This window comes from Mercenaria mercenaria, chromosome 10, assembly GCF_021730395.1.
Source record: "Mercenaria mercenaria strain notata chromosome 10, MADL_Memer_1, whole genome shotgun sequence".
NCBI classification, from domain to species: domain Eukaryota; kingdom Metazoa; phylum Mollusca; class Bivalvia; order Venerida; family Veneridae; genus Mercenaria; species Mercenaria mercenaria.
Genome location: NC_069370.1, coordinates 74479893 through 74496095, shown reverse-complemented (window position 1 = coordinate 74496095; position 16203 = coordinate 74479893). Strand labels below are relative to the sequence as shown.

At 35.2% G+C, this 16203-nt stretch overlaps 1 protein-coding gene across 1 annotated transcript; it reads right to left on the bottom strand.

The window, feature by feature from the left end:
* Window positions 1-1756: 1756 nt before the first annotated feature.
* Window positions 1757-15696, bottom strand: LOC123561267 (macrophage mannose receptor 1-like). The gene is made up of 7 exons (XM_053516509.1): window positions 15154-15696; window positions 12657-12795; window positions 9828-9922; window positions 7283-7360; window positions 6108-6243; window positions 5625-5864; window positions 1757-3349 (listed from the first exon to the last, which is right to left on the bottom strand). The coding sequence occupies exons 1-7, from the start codon at window positions 15232-15234 to the stop codon at window positions 3108-3110; spliced, it is 1011 nt and encodes a 336-aa protein (XP_053372484.1). The 5' UTR covers window positions 15235-15696; the 3' UTR covers window positions 1757-3107.
* Window positions 15697-16203: the final 507 nt, after the last annotated feature.

Genomic DNA, 16203 nt, shown 5'->3' with positions numbered 1-16203 from the left:
TTACGGTCAAAAGTGAAAAAGAAAATGAATAAAACTGTGTATAGAATGAAAATTCGTGGTACTGTTTTGGAATCGGTGTTGTTCGGGTTTCTTCCAGTACACAATGCTCATAGTAATTTTCAGTAAGACGTCAGTAGACGCTTGCTGTTTACGGTTGACAAAAGTATTTCGCTCACTTATTTGAACGTTGAATAAAAATGTAAATGAGCGTCTGATAATAAGAATTTAGTGCTAAATACATTTTCAACGAAGAAAAAAAAAGATGAAATACAATATTTTCAGTGGGAAACGATTTTCGTCACGCTGCCATAACTGAAATTTATTATGTATACTTATATTTGTGATGATGACGTCATACTTCCACATTGGTGCAGTGGTTACCGAAGGTTGGGAGTTTGATCCTCACTGGAAGCCATTTTTTTTTTCTTTTTTATTTCAGTGTTTTGTTGTTGTTGTTTTTTTTTTTTTTTTTTTTTTTTTTTTAAATAAAGTCATTCATGTGAAATTTAACAAGTGTTTTGTTAGTGATGTCAGGTTCCAATGTACTGTCTGTAGATAAAACTTATTTTTTGAAAAGGTTTTGGGAACAAAATATACAGGCATTGAACTGTGAAAAGCACATAATGCTCTTCTCCCCGTTCACATATATTTCATCCACAAGCATAAAAATCACTGACCAGAGTTTATTAGGGCCTACTAGGAAAAAAACTATTGGCTATGAATTATCTATAAAAATCAAAAAGGCTCCTACTACCAATCTTATTCTATACCAGTAGTGCTAAAAGATTAACCATAAAAATGTCATATACTGCTATTCTGCTAACTTAGCAGTTCAGTAAATAAAACAGGAGTTTTCGAGAATTTCGGCAAACAGTTATTTTCTCTGGGTAAAATTCTCATCACTAACTTTTAAAGATGGCTAGTATTTTAGGTTTTAAATAAGCTTTGCACATGTAAATGATTTTTATTCCCCCATACCAGACGGCTATCATAGCAGTATTTTGCCTTAAAGTTGGACACATTTTTCCTTCTAAAAAGAACAGTAACTTTCTTTAGTTCGTATATAGCATATTTGTAGAGTTTTCGCATGTCAAGATTTTTGCTTTATGCATTCTAAGACATTCATTCAGAAATCATGAATTATCATCAATTCTTCAAATTTTAATAGATCTTAAAGAACATATTTCTTTTTAAAACGGATCCATAACTCCAGATAATTCCAGCAGCACTCCTTTAATTTTCAAGGGGCACTGGTGATTTTGCAAGAGAGCTCTGCCTTCTAGGTAGCACCTAATACTTAATGCGTGCGGACATGCAAACAATGCGTAATTTTTCCATGCGCGGCTAATTGACAATCATTCCGGGCATGCGTAGAACGGCTGTACCAGCTCTGTAATTATCCGGAAACGGATTGGTCTACATACCGACCGACAGACCGACCGACATCTGCAAAACAATATTTGTGTGTGTGTGGGGGGGGGGGGGGGGGGGGTAACGCATCGATACAAGTAAAGGTCATATGGCGACTTTCCAGCTTTGATAGTGGAGTTCAAAACAATATACCCCTCCTTCTTCGAAAAGGAGTACAGAAAGGCATTAAACCCAAAACAACATCAACAACTACTACTACTGTACCAAAATCCATCATAGTCTTAGGTTGCTGGAGTTATTCCATCAGGAATACACACGAAATAGAAACAAACGAAAACACAATTATAGAAAGCTGCAAAGATTTTAATGAAAATGTATGCAAAAATTAAATCAAGAGACATTAAGAGCTCGACGAAACAGGACAGATCAACTCAACCACAGACCTGTCTGCCATGAAGTCTACCACCATTCTTGTCGTATAAATTCATTTGAAAAGAAAAGCGCGTCCAACTGTACACGATGAACACCAAATACGCGAACACAATATCCATGACACAGAATCTCATAAAGTGTGTTGCGTTTATTCTTGTCGTAAAAGCGTCTTAATTGAATATTACATATGAAACCCAAGCTGAAAATTAATATAATATTTGCGCAGCCTATTAAATCGTATAGTCTAACAGGATATTTTAGTATTTTTTGTAAAGAAAATAAGGTTTTGGGAAAATAAATTATTGCACTTCTTTCAAAATTAAGTAGGTTAATTATTCTAATACAATGTGAATGTCTCTCAATAATCGTGTTTACTTTTGTACCTGTCGAACATGTCAGCAAGTTTATGCCACGTGATTTTATCATATTTTGATTAAATTGTATCTACAAAAAGAGACCGATATTTTGGGTTATACCATGTTCAAAACCGGACTTAAGTCGTAATAAACAGGCAGCTTCCGAAACAATAAAGAGATGTTGCACAAGCCTGTCTGGCATATCTTCTGTATGTAAACTGTATCTATATTTTACGTTCATTTATTATATAATAAGTCCTTAACATGACTACTCACTCTAGAAAATCTGATGATTATGTTTGTTTGTTTTCTTGGATTAACGTCGCAACGACACACTTTAGGATGATTAAGATCATACAACCAATACGATTTCACTGGTACATACGCCATGGAAAAACCAACATAGTGAGTTTGCAACCAGCATGGATCCAGATCCATGCTGTTAGCTATTAGTTTGTCTAATTCAATTAGGCTTTGAAAGCGAACAGCATGGATCCTGATCAGACTGCGGTCTGGATCCATGCTGGTCGCAAAGCCACTGTGTTGGTTTTCTCATGGCACGGCGCATATTATAAGATATTAAGATATGCCTTCTATACCTTTTTGGCTAAGAAAGAGGACAGTGTTATTATTATATAAACTAAAATGCGATTTTATGATATTGTGTGTCTATCATAATTGAATTAATAAAATGGTACATTCTAGTGTGAACAGTCGCACATCTTTCTAGATTAAAATTATTTAAGTGGCCCATAAAATATACTATACATTGTATCTTTACTATGTGAGAAATTTATACTTTAACGAATATAATAAAAATATCTTAACATTGGTTTTGTTTAGTAAAGTTATTAAGTCACAAAATACAGCGACTTTTCAGATTTTTGGTGGTAGAAGTGGGCAACTTTGTATCATAAACAAAAAAGTATTTTATCCAACGGGTCGAATTTATTTCCGTTCACAGATATAATATCCTCGATCATCACAATTTCTGTCGTGCCAAAGGAATGGTGGCCTACTATCTCTAAACATAGAAACGCAATCCTGGTCTTCACCGTGATGGTAATGGTCAGGTTCAGTGCTGCCCCAATTAGCCTCTGATTTTAGTAATGCATGACCATTCACCCATGAGAAATGGTTATTTTTCAAGAAGTCTTTTGCCCCTATCCAATAGAATTCGTGGTTGTATTCTGAAATTACAACGTATGTTATATCAACACGTATCCCTGAAAATAAATCAGTTATTTTAAATTAGTTGACTCGGGGTGTAATTTCGTCCTCACATCTCTTTTCCCTGTAGGAAAAGAACATGTTATTTAACTTCTGAGAAAATGCCTTAAGAATGTGTTGCAGTTGTTCGCATAAATATATTGCAAACAGCTCAATCTTGCAGTTCTCAAATACATGTGCTGCTTAAATGATAAGTCCAGTTAAGACAGGATTATTGTGTAATTATTTCTTATACCGCATGTATAAGGAATCAGTGCTGTTGCGTTTACAGATGAACTGCAGTCAACACTGCATACTGTGCTTCTTACATGTTTACAGCCTATTTAAAACATTGCTTTGGAACCATTGCCGTAATGTAATTAAAGGGAGAGGTGATCTAGTTCAAACTGTCCTTGTATCTATTAGATTGAAGAATAATCCAAAATGGCTAAATAATACGAAAAGTATGAACACTTGAAAAATCCAAAAAGATAACAGCCATTTGTTTTAATGACTATGTAAAGCTAAATGGGGGATTTTGTATCTGTTAGCCTAACGTGTAGACAGATAGATAGATTTATTTCAGAAAATTGCAGATTCGGTTTGATAGAAGTAATGGAAAATGCAACACTGTCTTCCCACACCCCCTACCACCGGCTTAAGCAGTATTCAATCTTCAAATCTAAATGAGTTGAAATCAATGATTCCGAAGGACCAGAAAATATAACAACACTGAGATGAAGTCGGGGCCACGTCACATATATCAAAACACAACGGATGAAACAAAAAGAGATAGAAGTCGTCTCTTATTTTCATTTTGGTCCTTGCATTATATTGGAACCCAACAGTCATAAAACCCATTTGTTCGGAGGAATGATAATTAATGTTTGTGTACGTGTGTGATAGTGACGTCGTAAACGCAAATATTGCTGTGGATACGATTTGCTATTTTATTTTCGAAACTTCGAACAGCCATAGCGTTTATATGAATATAGACCGTTTTGATATTATTCAGATCATATATATGGTACATCCATAAGGTAGCTGTTGCTCTTTTCAGTAAGATGTAGATGGAGAAATCTGAACGGTTTAAATGCTTTCAAACATTTTTGCAAGTGATTACAAAACATACTAGCCATATGACAATTTAATTTACTCACATATGCTCGCACGCATATTAATATAACGATTGTCCTTAAAGGTTATTTCCACATATGCAACCAATTACTTACATCCGTATTACACAACTCAACTGGTCTGTAACAGGTGTAAAAGTCCAGATTTCCCTCAGTCAGATGTTTCCCCTGACAACCTAGGGAAAAATCAACCGGTTGCTTTCTGCTCCCCCTTGTTGCTTTCCCCCTCAGTACAACCAATTCGTTTTTCTTCCCTATTACTCCTTCCCGCTTTTGCACACAAACTTGACAAAAAATGACCATTTTGTTTTTCTTCCCATTTTAATCCGCCACCCACCCCCATCCCTTAAAATAAGCCAGTTGATTTTTTTCATTCCCCGGTTAGTCTTTCCCCTTTAGTTTTTGTACATGATAAGGAAAATATGCTAACTAAACATCTCATCAGGCAGATTGACCTTCACAGAAAGATGAACTTACGGTAACACAGTTGCACTAAATGTACATCTGGAAATGAAAGAATTCACTTATCAGTTCCTTCTCCTTTTACTGTCTATTATTACTTAGGTGCGCATCCGCGTGCTGGGTTTGCGTTTGGGGAGGCTGCGTTTTTAGAATCTCACTGGTTAATGCACTATCTGCACACCCTCACCCCTCCCCCTTTCAAACCTTTTTCAAGTGATTACAAAAGATACTGCATATTTCGCAGAAAGTATCAACCAGTTGGGCTTTTCCCTGGGGAAAAAATCAAAATCAATCATTTTTTTCCAGGAGAAAACTGACCGTTATAGCGGAAATCACCCATATTTTATTTGTTTTACTCAATTTACTATATAGACGTTTATTTGTTACGACGTGTACTTGCTTCAGATTCGCTACAAATGTCTTAAAGAATGCAAAGGTTGATTTCTTTCTAGGCAGGTGATAATTACTTTATAGGCATATTTATATTTTAGAAAAAATATTAAAATCATCCTTTATTATTGTCGATAAATATGTGTTTAAACGATGCCCTGACATAGATCCTAGATCTGTCATACCATACTACAATGAAAACACATGTTTATAAACATTATGCTGCAAAACTGAGCTGTTCGATAGTATATGTTTTAAGTATACCTACTAGATTGACTTTCAAGTTCATGACTCAATAAAAGGGCTTTGTCACGGGTATCCAGGACCACAAGATTCCATCCTTGACTTTCGCATATTGTTTGGGCGCCATTCCAGGAATGTTTATGTTGAACGGCAATGTAGACACAGAGCTGCGCTTGCGCATTATGTAAATGAACAAAACCATTTCGAATATTGCATTGAAAGGTGTTGCTCAGATGTGTTTTACTTGTAGACATCTCTGTGTTTCCTAAAGAAAGAAAAACTCATTTTTAATGAATGACTTCTCTGTACTATGAATCGTAAATTGAAATAAATAACGACAAAACTCTGTCTAATGAATTGTAAAGTAAACTAACGACAAAACTTAGACCATTTTGCATATATTGTTGAAGAATAAGGAAAGGAGCGCTATAAGCTGTCGTGTGAATGTTGTGTCGTAGTGTTGATATACCTGGTAGCTGTGTTGATAATTACGATGTCTTTGTCTTACCATTTGTAGTGCCTGGTTGAGGTGTTGTCATGGGAAAATTCTGGGGGGTTCCACAATGGTCGTTACAAAAATCTGTATTGCAACACATGGGGGCACATCTGTGATTACTAAATGCATGTGCTATCGCATCGCATGCCTGAAAATAAGATATATTTTACATAGCGTGCATCATGTGTATTTGAACCACGTATTTCGGTGCGGTTGTTGGAATTTACAAAGGATTTATAAATGTTTTAGTTTATGCCGGTTTAAACCTGTATCTTCCACTTCCTCAAAATTGTTTTTGTGGAGTTTATTATGACACGTCACTGCAGGTACCCGCTTAGTTCGTTCTTGGTTGTGTTCCATGTTTCACATATTTTATCAACAATCACAACAATATTTTTCTTTTCAAGTGCCGTGTGGCGGCTGCAAAATCTTTTCTGTAACTAGGACTCAGTGTTGTTATAGTTTTGTCCTTTTGAATCATGAAGAACATTCAATTTTACTAGAATAAAATTTCGTTAAGCCGGTGCTCTCAGGTCGTGAGGGGTAGTGCACTTATCATTGCCTTTCAAGAAGAGAATCAATCCCACCGAGTCTGCTATTATGTTGCTTGGTTGCGTTCTATGGTTCCGGTATCAAATGATATTTTCACGGATTTTGTCTGAAATGTGTTTATATAAGTTATGCTGCACAACATATCAGAAGCTAAAACTGATATTGGATCCAGTCTACCTATTTCGTAAAACTGGTTGTCGTTAATTACTTATATAATACATGTATTAATTAAAAATCTATATATACTAGACCCAAAATTATCATTTCAAATGCTTAATAAATACATGCGTAGCTTAACAAAATATGAATGTGTACTGCCAGTAAAAAGTTTAAACAATCGACTGTTACTTCTTGAATATAACTCGTACATACACAATTAATTTATATAAATATTATTTAGTAAAGTTAATGAACATTTCCCACGTAAGACGTAAATATCTGAAGATAAAATATATTTTAGTGAAAGATGGGCAATAGATATTTTTAAGACTGTTTTAATTTCGTTTAATATATTTTTGTCATAGAATACTGAAAGGGATTGAGGGGTGGAGTATTTTTGTTATAATGAATTGCATTTTTCTACGCTTTCAAAAACTTGTAGTATAAAGTATTGATATGTAGAAATATACTCTTACTGCTCGTGTTTCACATTGACCTCTGTAAATAGTTTCAGGAAGGCCGTGGAACTCACCAGGATTGTACATGATGCAAAGCTGCAAATAAATAGTAAGAGAAAGATCTTTATCATTTAAGAAATAATTTATAGCAAAACGGTGCTTTAACACTTTATACACGATGGGCGGTTATACGCCGGGCGTAATAATTTCACGAGGGCGCAGCCCGAGTGAATTATTTCGAATGACGTATAAACCGCCTGAGTGTATAAATAGTGTTAAAACAACGTTTTGCTATAAATTATTTCGATTCTAATATGAATTTTTGTAAAATTTAGATCAAATATGACAGAATTGTTTTTTCGCGCAAGCATGGCGCCAACTGTTAGGTCGTCACGCTCCTTTGTTTATGCACGCCAGGATCGGAAATGGTAATACGACTTGCGGAAATGTTCAGTTTGGGCGCAAAAGATGGCGAATTATTCTGCAAAGCGAATAACCAACTTAAATTACTTAATACATGTGTTAATTAATCAAGACAGTTGTTCAATGTGACATTTTTTTTAAACATGCTATAAAGTAAAACTTTTGAACAAATTTGAATGCCCTATTTCTAGATGTATACATGGCGGTAAATATCACGTCGACGTGACGTCAACATTATATCGTTGTGATGACTGAAGCATTGTTAGTCATATTAGAATGTTTATTTAAGAAATGAAATGATTTTGTTCGGTGTTCATGCGAAATGAACGACAGAATAGGATCGGCAAATCTAGCGCGATTCATGTTTAATTTGCCGATCCTATTCTGTCGTTCATTTCGCATGAACACCGAAATAAATAGTTTCATTTCATATATTTACATTATATTTCCTTTCCATTTGTAAACAAGATAATATTATAAATTGCACATATTTTGTGGCATTTAACATTAAAATCAGTTTCCCGGGCATTCTGTTCAACACACGGAATAACTGCGACGTCATCTAAGGAACGTTCTCCCTGACTATACGCGGACGTCGTCAAAACAGCGGTCGGTTATCACTAATATGACAAACAATGCTTTAATCATCACAACGATATTATGTTGACGCCACGTCGACGTGATATTAAGCGCCATGTACGCGTCAAGAAATAACGCTTTCAAATTTCAAGAAATAGTCTACTTAATAACATGTTTTAAACGAAATGTCACATTGCACAAACGTGTTAATTAATTTACACACATACTGTGTTAGTTATACGCTTTGCTGAATAATTCGCAATAATTTTCGCCCAGATTGAACTCTGCCGCAAGACATATTACCATTTCCGGTGATGGCGTGTATAAACATAGACCTACTATTGGCGCCATGTTTTGCGCGAAGAAATAGTTCCATTACATTTGATATCAAGTTTACAATAAAGAACATATTAGAATCGAAAACAGTGTCTGAACAGTATTTATACACTCGAGCGGTTAAACGTCGTCCGAAATAATCTCACTCGGGCGCCCGACGTATAACCGTCCGTCGTGTATAAATAGTGTTAAAACACTGTTTTGCTATAAATCATTTCTGATTCTAACACGATCCGATTCATTATCCTATTAAACAAAGAAGGCAGAAAACAGTGAATTATTATACAACAAATCACTGTTGACGTCACAATTATACGTCATGAGTTTCAAACGCCATGGCGTCGCCTGGAAAAACGATTGAAACGGCAATATTAATGAATTCATCAAGAGTGTACTTAAAATCCTTGAACGTGTTTAGAATCGAAATATTGTCTTTAGTGATTTGTCTTGATAATCATGTTTGTCGTTCAATGGTTTACATATATCACTCGGCTGGCTCTGATATATTCCTTGCTGAATCCAACAATGATTATTCAGGACATGATGATATATTATTCTTAATTCTATCTACAACTTGTTTAATCTCACAACGAATTGTGCGTCATCAACCATGTACGCATAAAGAATAGCTTTCAATTCATAATTCTAATGCATGTTTTAAACGAAATGTCATTGCCAGTGTGTTAATTACAAACATACTGAGTTGTTATTCGCTTTGCTGAATAATCGCATATTTTTTCCCGAATAATTTGCCAAAGACGTATTACCATTCCGGTCAGGCGTGTGTAAATAATAGGATATATTGCGCATGCTTGGCGAAAAATAGTTCCATCATTGATATAAATGTTACAATAAAAACATATTAGAATCGTGCTGCGCCCTCGTGAAATTATTACGCCCGATGTATAACCGCACATCGTGTATAAATAGTGATAAAGCACTGTTTGGCTATAAATTATTTCTTAAATAAAGACATATGCATATGTATAAAATGAATTAATAATATCATATACACTTTGTAGTCAGCAATACAACCTTAAAGTAAAGAAAGTATCCACAATCTAAACATTGAAACACTATCTTCGTATATTTAGAGTTATTGCAGACTTGGAAAATAGGATAATTGAAGACATAATGTGATGACATAATAAAATGTGTAAACAGAGTCCTTTCTAGTATCTCTGTATAGATTTAACAAAGTAGTTAATATAAATAAGATATGTACTTCGTTTTTAGAACAAACGTCTACATCAGTGCAATCTTTGGGGTCTAGAGCATCACACGTGTAGCAATACGGACCACGTTGTTCAGCTGGAACTCCTGAAACATGCAATGTCGTTATCACACGTGTTTTGATAGTGCAGGTCTGCTCACTTCCAATATTCGAATTACTCTCCCCGTTATCATACGTGTTTTGATAGAGCAGGTCTGCCCACTTCCAATTACTTTCCCCGTTATCATACGTGTTTTGATAGAGCAGGTCTGCCCACTTCCAATTACTTTCCCCGTTATCATACGTGTTTTGATAGAGCAGGTCTGCCCACTTCCAATTACTTTCCCCGTTATCATACGTGTTTTGATAGAGCAGGTCTGCTCACTTCCAATTACTTTCCCCGTTATCATACGTGTTTTGATAGAGCAGGTTTGCTCACTTCCAATTACTTTCCCCGTTATCGTACGAATTTTGATAGAGCAGGTCTGCCCACTTCCAATTACTTTCCCCGTTATCATACGTGTTTTGATAGAGCAGGTTTGCTCACTTCCAATTACTTTCCCCGTTATCATACGTATTTTGATAGAGCAGGTCTGCCCACTTCCAATTACTTTCCCCGATCTAATCATTACTTCGTCATAGAATATATACTTTGTACAAAAGACCTTGTTCTTTTCTAAGAAATAATGAAATCAGATAGTCATTAAATATGCCAAGTTTATAGATAGGCCATATCATTATTGTTTGAAATAATCAAATTTAAAAACAAAGCATTTCAGAGAATCAGTTTGATAAGTAAGGTGTATCCCGCTTGCATGCGGATGTCAGGTAGTTCTACAAAGCTGGCAGCAATTCTGCAGCCACTGTAAGCTGAAAATATTTCCCCAAATTATATTTAAACAAAACATTTTGAAATATTTATTTCCCCCTAAAATGGTAATATCCGTTGTATATCTACATACTATATCTTGTCCTAAATCGTGAACACGTTTCTTTATGCAACGGTAATATATAGAGCCTCGGTCACGATTACATTAGAATGGCCACGACATAATCATATAAATGATAAAAGCAAGGTTCCAAAATAGAAATAAACTTTAAAACAATCTGCGGGATAACTGAGCATATTAAATGCAACCAACATCACATAATAAATCGATAATGAACTTGATGCCAGATAATATGCTATGGAAATGAATACGCGATTTTATTTCCAATCTGTATACACTACTAACAGTTACATTTAGGCTAAGTTTTGGAATGACACCACACTAATTATGTCTGTTTGTTTGTTTAATTAATATCATAATAAATGTTTTTGAGTTATGTGATCACGGATTTAGATTAAGGAGAATATAGGAATGTGCTAAGATATCGATTATTACATTAATAAACTCCTTTATCTTGCCTCCTACAAGTTTCTTGCATTTCTATTGGTCAATAGACGTCACGTGGAGACAGGATATATTCCATATCCTGCTAGTATATTTCAGATATGAATTTTGATCAAAACAAAATGGCTGCCACACTGCTGGCGTAATTGAATCAAGTCAGATTATATATTAGCTCCAACGAGAGTATCGTTTCCGAGAGTAAATTTAGTGTTTTCTTGCCGATTTCATTCTATATCTAAGTTGAGGCTCATGAAGTTTGGCAAAATTAGATGTAAAAGCGGAATAACTCTGTATGGGATAACGGACGTTGAAATCTTGTTTTGGAAGTTAAATAGTTAAATCATCGTGAAATTAAGGAATTGACATATTTGTTACTCAGCAGTTTGTTGTAGGATCATTTAATCTACGTGCAAGATAAATGATTTAACAGGAAACGGGATGAAAGCCGAAGTATCAAGACATTTATGACATCGTGATATCCGGTAACTTTCGAAGGGATGGGACAAGAAGTTTTTTAGTGTTTCTAATCTAAACCAGTTCATAACCTGTGTAAATGAGCTTTTGTGTTTTACGATTTAACCAAAACACAGGTCATTGTGCATTTTATGGCTGGTGTAAATCAACTAGTGATGACCCAACAAATGATTTGTAGGATTCCAGTCTGCACTGTAAGTAGCTTTGTTAATTTACAAAATGTGTTGATTATAGCATGTAAGTAAAGGGTAGTCGGCAAGATAAAATCGTTACACTGCTTGTTGGTGACAGGATACGGGATATACGCTGTCTCGAAAATCCATATCAGGCTCGAGCTTCGCTCTCGCCTGATATGGATTTCCTTGACAGCGTATGTCCCGTATCCTGTCACCAACAAGCAGTGTAACTAATAGGGGATGAAAATCCCCGAGACGGTAACGTCCGTATATAGATATTCGTATTTGCTGTTTGCATATACTGAGGCAATTTTTTCGATGTTTTCCGGTTCCGGTTTATGTAAAATCCGCTGACTGGTTGTCTTTATGAACATCCGAGCACCCCGAATCAGTCATAGAAACTCGTAAACCGCGCTAACATGATTATTTTACTTCTTTTTCGTAATGAAAACTGTACATGCAACTGAAAAACACTTTTAAAACAGTAAGGAAGTGTAAAGACCGTCAAGTTTCTGCATGGAGTGCAAACAAACAAAACAAAATTCTAAAAGCTAGTGCGAGAACGCTGAATGACGTCACCGGCATGGCTTCCGTAAATTTTGCAAAGTATGATATTCGCTGTAAGAGGTATGATGACACTAAATGTAAACTACAGTTTAGAGCAAAGTTTCACTTTCTTGAGTGTTGAATATTTGTTTCTAAGCGGATATATAAAAGATAAATCCCCAATGCTAGGCGGTGCCTTAATTCATATTAATATATACAGGAAATTGATAAGACTTCCAGTCTATATTTACCTTGCGTTCCACACCCCTTCATGTTGCAGAAGTCGTCTGTACAACATTCTGTGCACGTGACAAGGTCACTTGAACGTTTATCCACCATGTTTGTTATCGACCTTCTGCCAACAAGTGATGTCGCAACAGTAGAGCAACGCTGTTAGAAGTATGTGTTTATGTCTATTAAATATGACTCTCAGAAATGTAGTAAGTAAGTAAAGTAAGCACATTCTTTGTTTATAGAGGGTAACCCATTTAGCAAAGCTGATCTTACATGAGGCCCTCTTAGGACTAAAATGAACAGAAATGCTACCTATTCCAGTGAGATTCCTAACACGACTGAATCAATAGATATCGGGCGCATTCAAGATTATTTTTCCTGATAGCCAGAAACGAAAAAAATAATCCATTCTTCCCTGTTATGTGTAATAATCCCAGCTATTTGTCTTTTCTGTACAACGTGGACAAGAATAAACTACTATTGAGAAATAGTTCATAACAATCAAACACGATCGAAGTTTTTCTATTGTTGCATGCTTTGTAGAAAGAAAATTGTATTCACTGTATTCATTATTGAATTCAGTATTCACTGTATTCATTATTGAATTCAGGCTCGAACCCATATCGGTGAGGGACAAGTGATATTTACCCATTGATAGCTTGCCACTAAAAGCCTTGTAATGTGTGCGTTTTCATATAATTTGGGAAAATGCACAAGGTAGTTCGTATAATGACGGAAGAGAAAGCAAGTTTCCCTAACTGACATCTCTTTCATCTTTACATACGAATGTACTTTATCTGTCTTCATGTTGAATAGGATATTTTATTTAACATGACATTTATTTTTGTTTATTAATTTGATAGATACATTACTACATTGTTATTACTGTAATTGGCTAAATTGCTTGGCGTCTACTGGTAACTTTTTCAACAGTTTGGTATATACCGCACGGCAAGGGAGAGGTTCCATGATTTCCCCTATTTGAAGCAAACGCTTAACCACTGGACTACCTAAGCAGCAATTACAGTTTAATTGCATCAGGTTATTAAGGTAAAGTAATACGACATACTTTATGTCATGAGACTAAATTTTTTTTGGAATTTGGTTACTGGTGAAATATTAACGTGCTCGTTTGGAATTGGGCTATTAGTGCCGTGTTATCTATTAATGGTGCCTCTTTCAATCTGGGTATTCTGTGCCAAGTCACCCTAAGATATCCTGGTGTCCCCTTCGATTTGTGTTTATGGTGTCAAGTTACCCACAGATGTCCTGGTGCCATTTCAATTAATGCTTTTGGTGTCAAGTTACCGACAGATATTCTGAGGCCAGTTTTGGTTTGGGTTATTGGTGCCAGGATAACGGCAGATATCCTTGTTTCCGTTTGCATAGTTATCAACCACTATCTCGGTGACCGACCGTCTTAAAGTTTAAATTGTCTGTAGTTAACATTTTTTTTTATTAATCAACTATTTGTGACGGCTGTTAGTTATTGCTTAATAATTTTGAAAGAGGAAAATATTATCATAATGACCATATGTACTACAGTTCGATTGATACACTTTTTGATTATTTGTCAAGAAAATGTTCACAATTTAGAAATAACAATGTTCACAATTTAACGTATGACGTCATTTATTTAATTCAACTGGCGAATGTCTAAAGTGTGCAGTTTTAAGACAAAAGGTCAGTCTGTTATCACCACACTACATTAATCTCCAGACCAAACTTTTCACTGTAATCAGTTCAACAACTATCAAATGGAAAAAGTGCAGACACGAAATACTTAGCGCAGCAGTGACAACTCCATTAAAACTGTACACGCCACAGACTGGACGTAGTGGTCCAGTTGTAACACACTCACACTATGAAACCAGGGGCTGTGTGTTCGAGACTCAATCCTCCAACTAAACAAAAGCTAACACGGGGATAAGAGTCTATTCTATAGATGTTTTACACCTAGCACACTAAGGAAGCAGGGAAGCTGCTGGAATTGGAGTGTTTTCTATATCCTGCACTGTTCTTTCTCTAAAAATTACTAACAATCCTGTGAAGGAATCGCCAATACGGGCCACCAGTGGCGGCTATAAATAAACTTCCAAACAAACAAAAGTACCCAGAAAAGAAAGTGGAAACTCCACAACGCGACAAAAATGAAAATGTTGCAGGCTCGGTTTGATTGCGCATGTTCATGGACGGTAGCGGAAATGCATGCTGCTGTCTATGCCCTCTAGCTCCTGGTTGAGCAAAACTCAATATTACACATGCTACAAGTATAAAAACAAATTAGAAACATCTGCAGACGTGTTCATATCATAATTACATAATAATTGTAAACATACACACCAGATATGTTCAACATGTAATTACCACTAAGAAATTACAGTATGCGGAAGGATGGACGTATTGACAAACATCGCCTTGACATTATTGCCCTGTATTTTTTAAAAAAAGACATGTCTGTTGTTCATTTGCTACCTAACTAATATATAGTTCAATTGCAAAATAAGTGTTTACCGATTTGGAAAGGCAGCCAGAGTTATAAATAATATTTCCACTAGTTGTCACCACTTGCTCCGTGTAACATTGCTGGAACATAATAATACATACATGTATATAGATTGTGTAATATGATAGGTGAAATGTGAATCAAATTACATTCTGTATAGATGCTAAGAGGTTTTTTTATCTTTTTTCTCGTGTATTTTAACCCATATAGTATATATCTTTAGTGTTTGCATTACTTGTGTTACCTTTATCTTGACAACATTGTGTGTTAAATTTGTTTTAGAATTCTGGTCAGTTAAATTTGTAATAATTTATTTGGTTGGATGATGTGGACAAATTCCAGTATTTAATGGTTAAAAAAAGACGCCAAGAAACCCCCTGAACACCGCCGACCTTCCATAAGTCATGAAAAACTACAACCTAAGTAAGGTTTCGATTCCACAGCAATGAGGGACAAGCTATTCGGCCACTGAGGGCTCTGAACATAAGAATATAATATCTGACGAGTTGCATGAATGAATCCAAAACAAATAATTCAGTGTCAAATTGTTATGTAGCCACTGTATTTCATACGAAAGTCTGTTCTTACAACATTAGTATTTCCAACGTGAATTGAAATGCAAAAGTCTGTGTTAAGTAAGCTATTTCTAAATAAATTTACTGCATAATAATTGACTTACGGTTTTCTCGTAAATACCATATGTAAAGTGTACCATGATACATGAAAAGTGGACTCTGAAGAATGATATATGAACTGTGAAGTATAAATTATGGAGTGTTATGTATGAACTGGGTGCGTATTTCAGTAGCATCTAAGATTTGAAAATAATCTTAAGTTCATATTATTTCCTTAAGTTTTGATTATTTTTCCTTAAATCTAAGATTTTTTTTAAGTGTGATTTCAGAAATTTTTTATCTTAAGTAAAATCTTAAGATATGTATTTTTTGTCCTTAAATCTAAGGAAGCACCTCACCTTCCTTATCTTTCTAAGAAAATTCTTAGTTCACAAATATCAGTAAAAAGACAGGCATATATTTGCTGTATTTTTCTGCATTTTA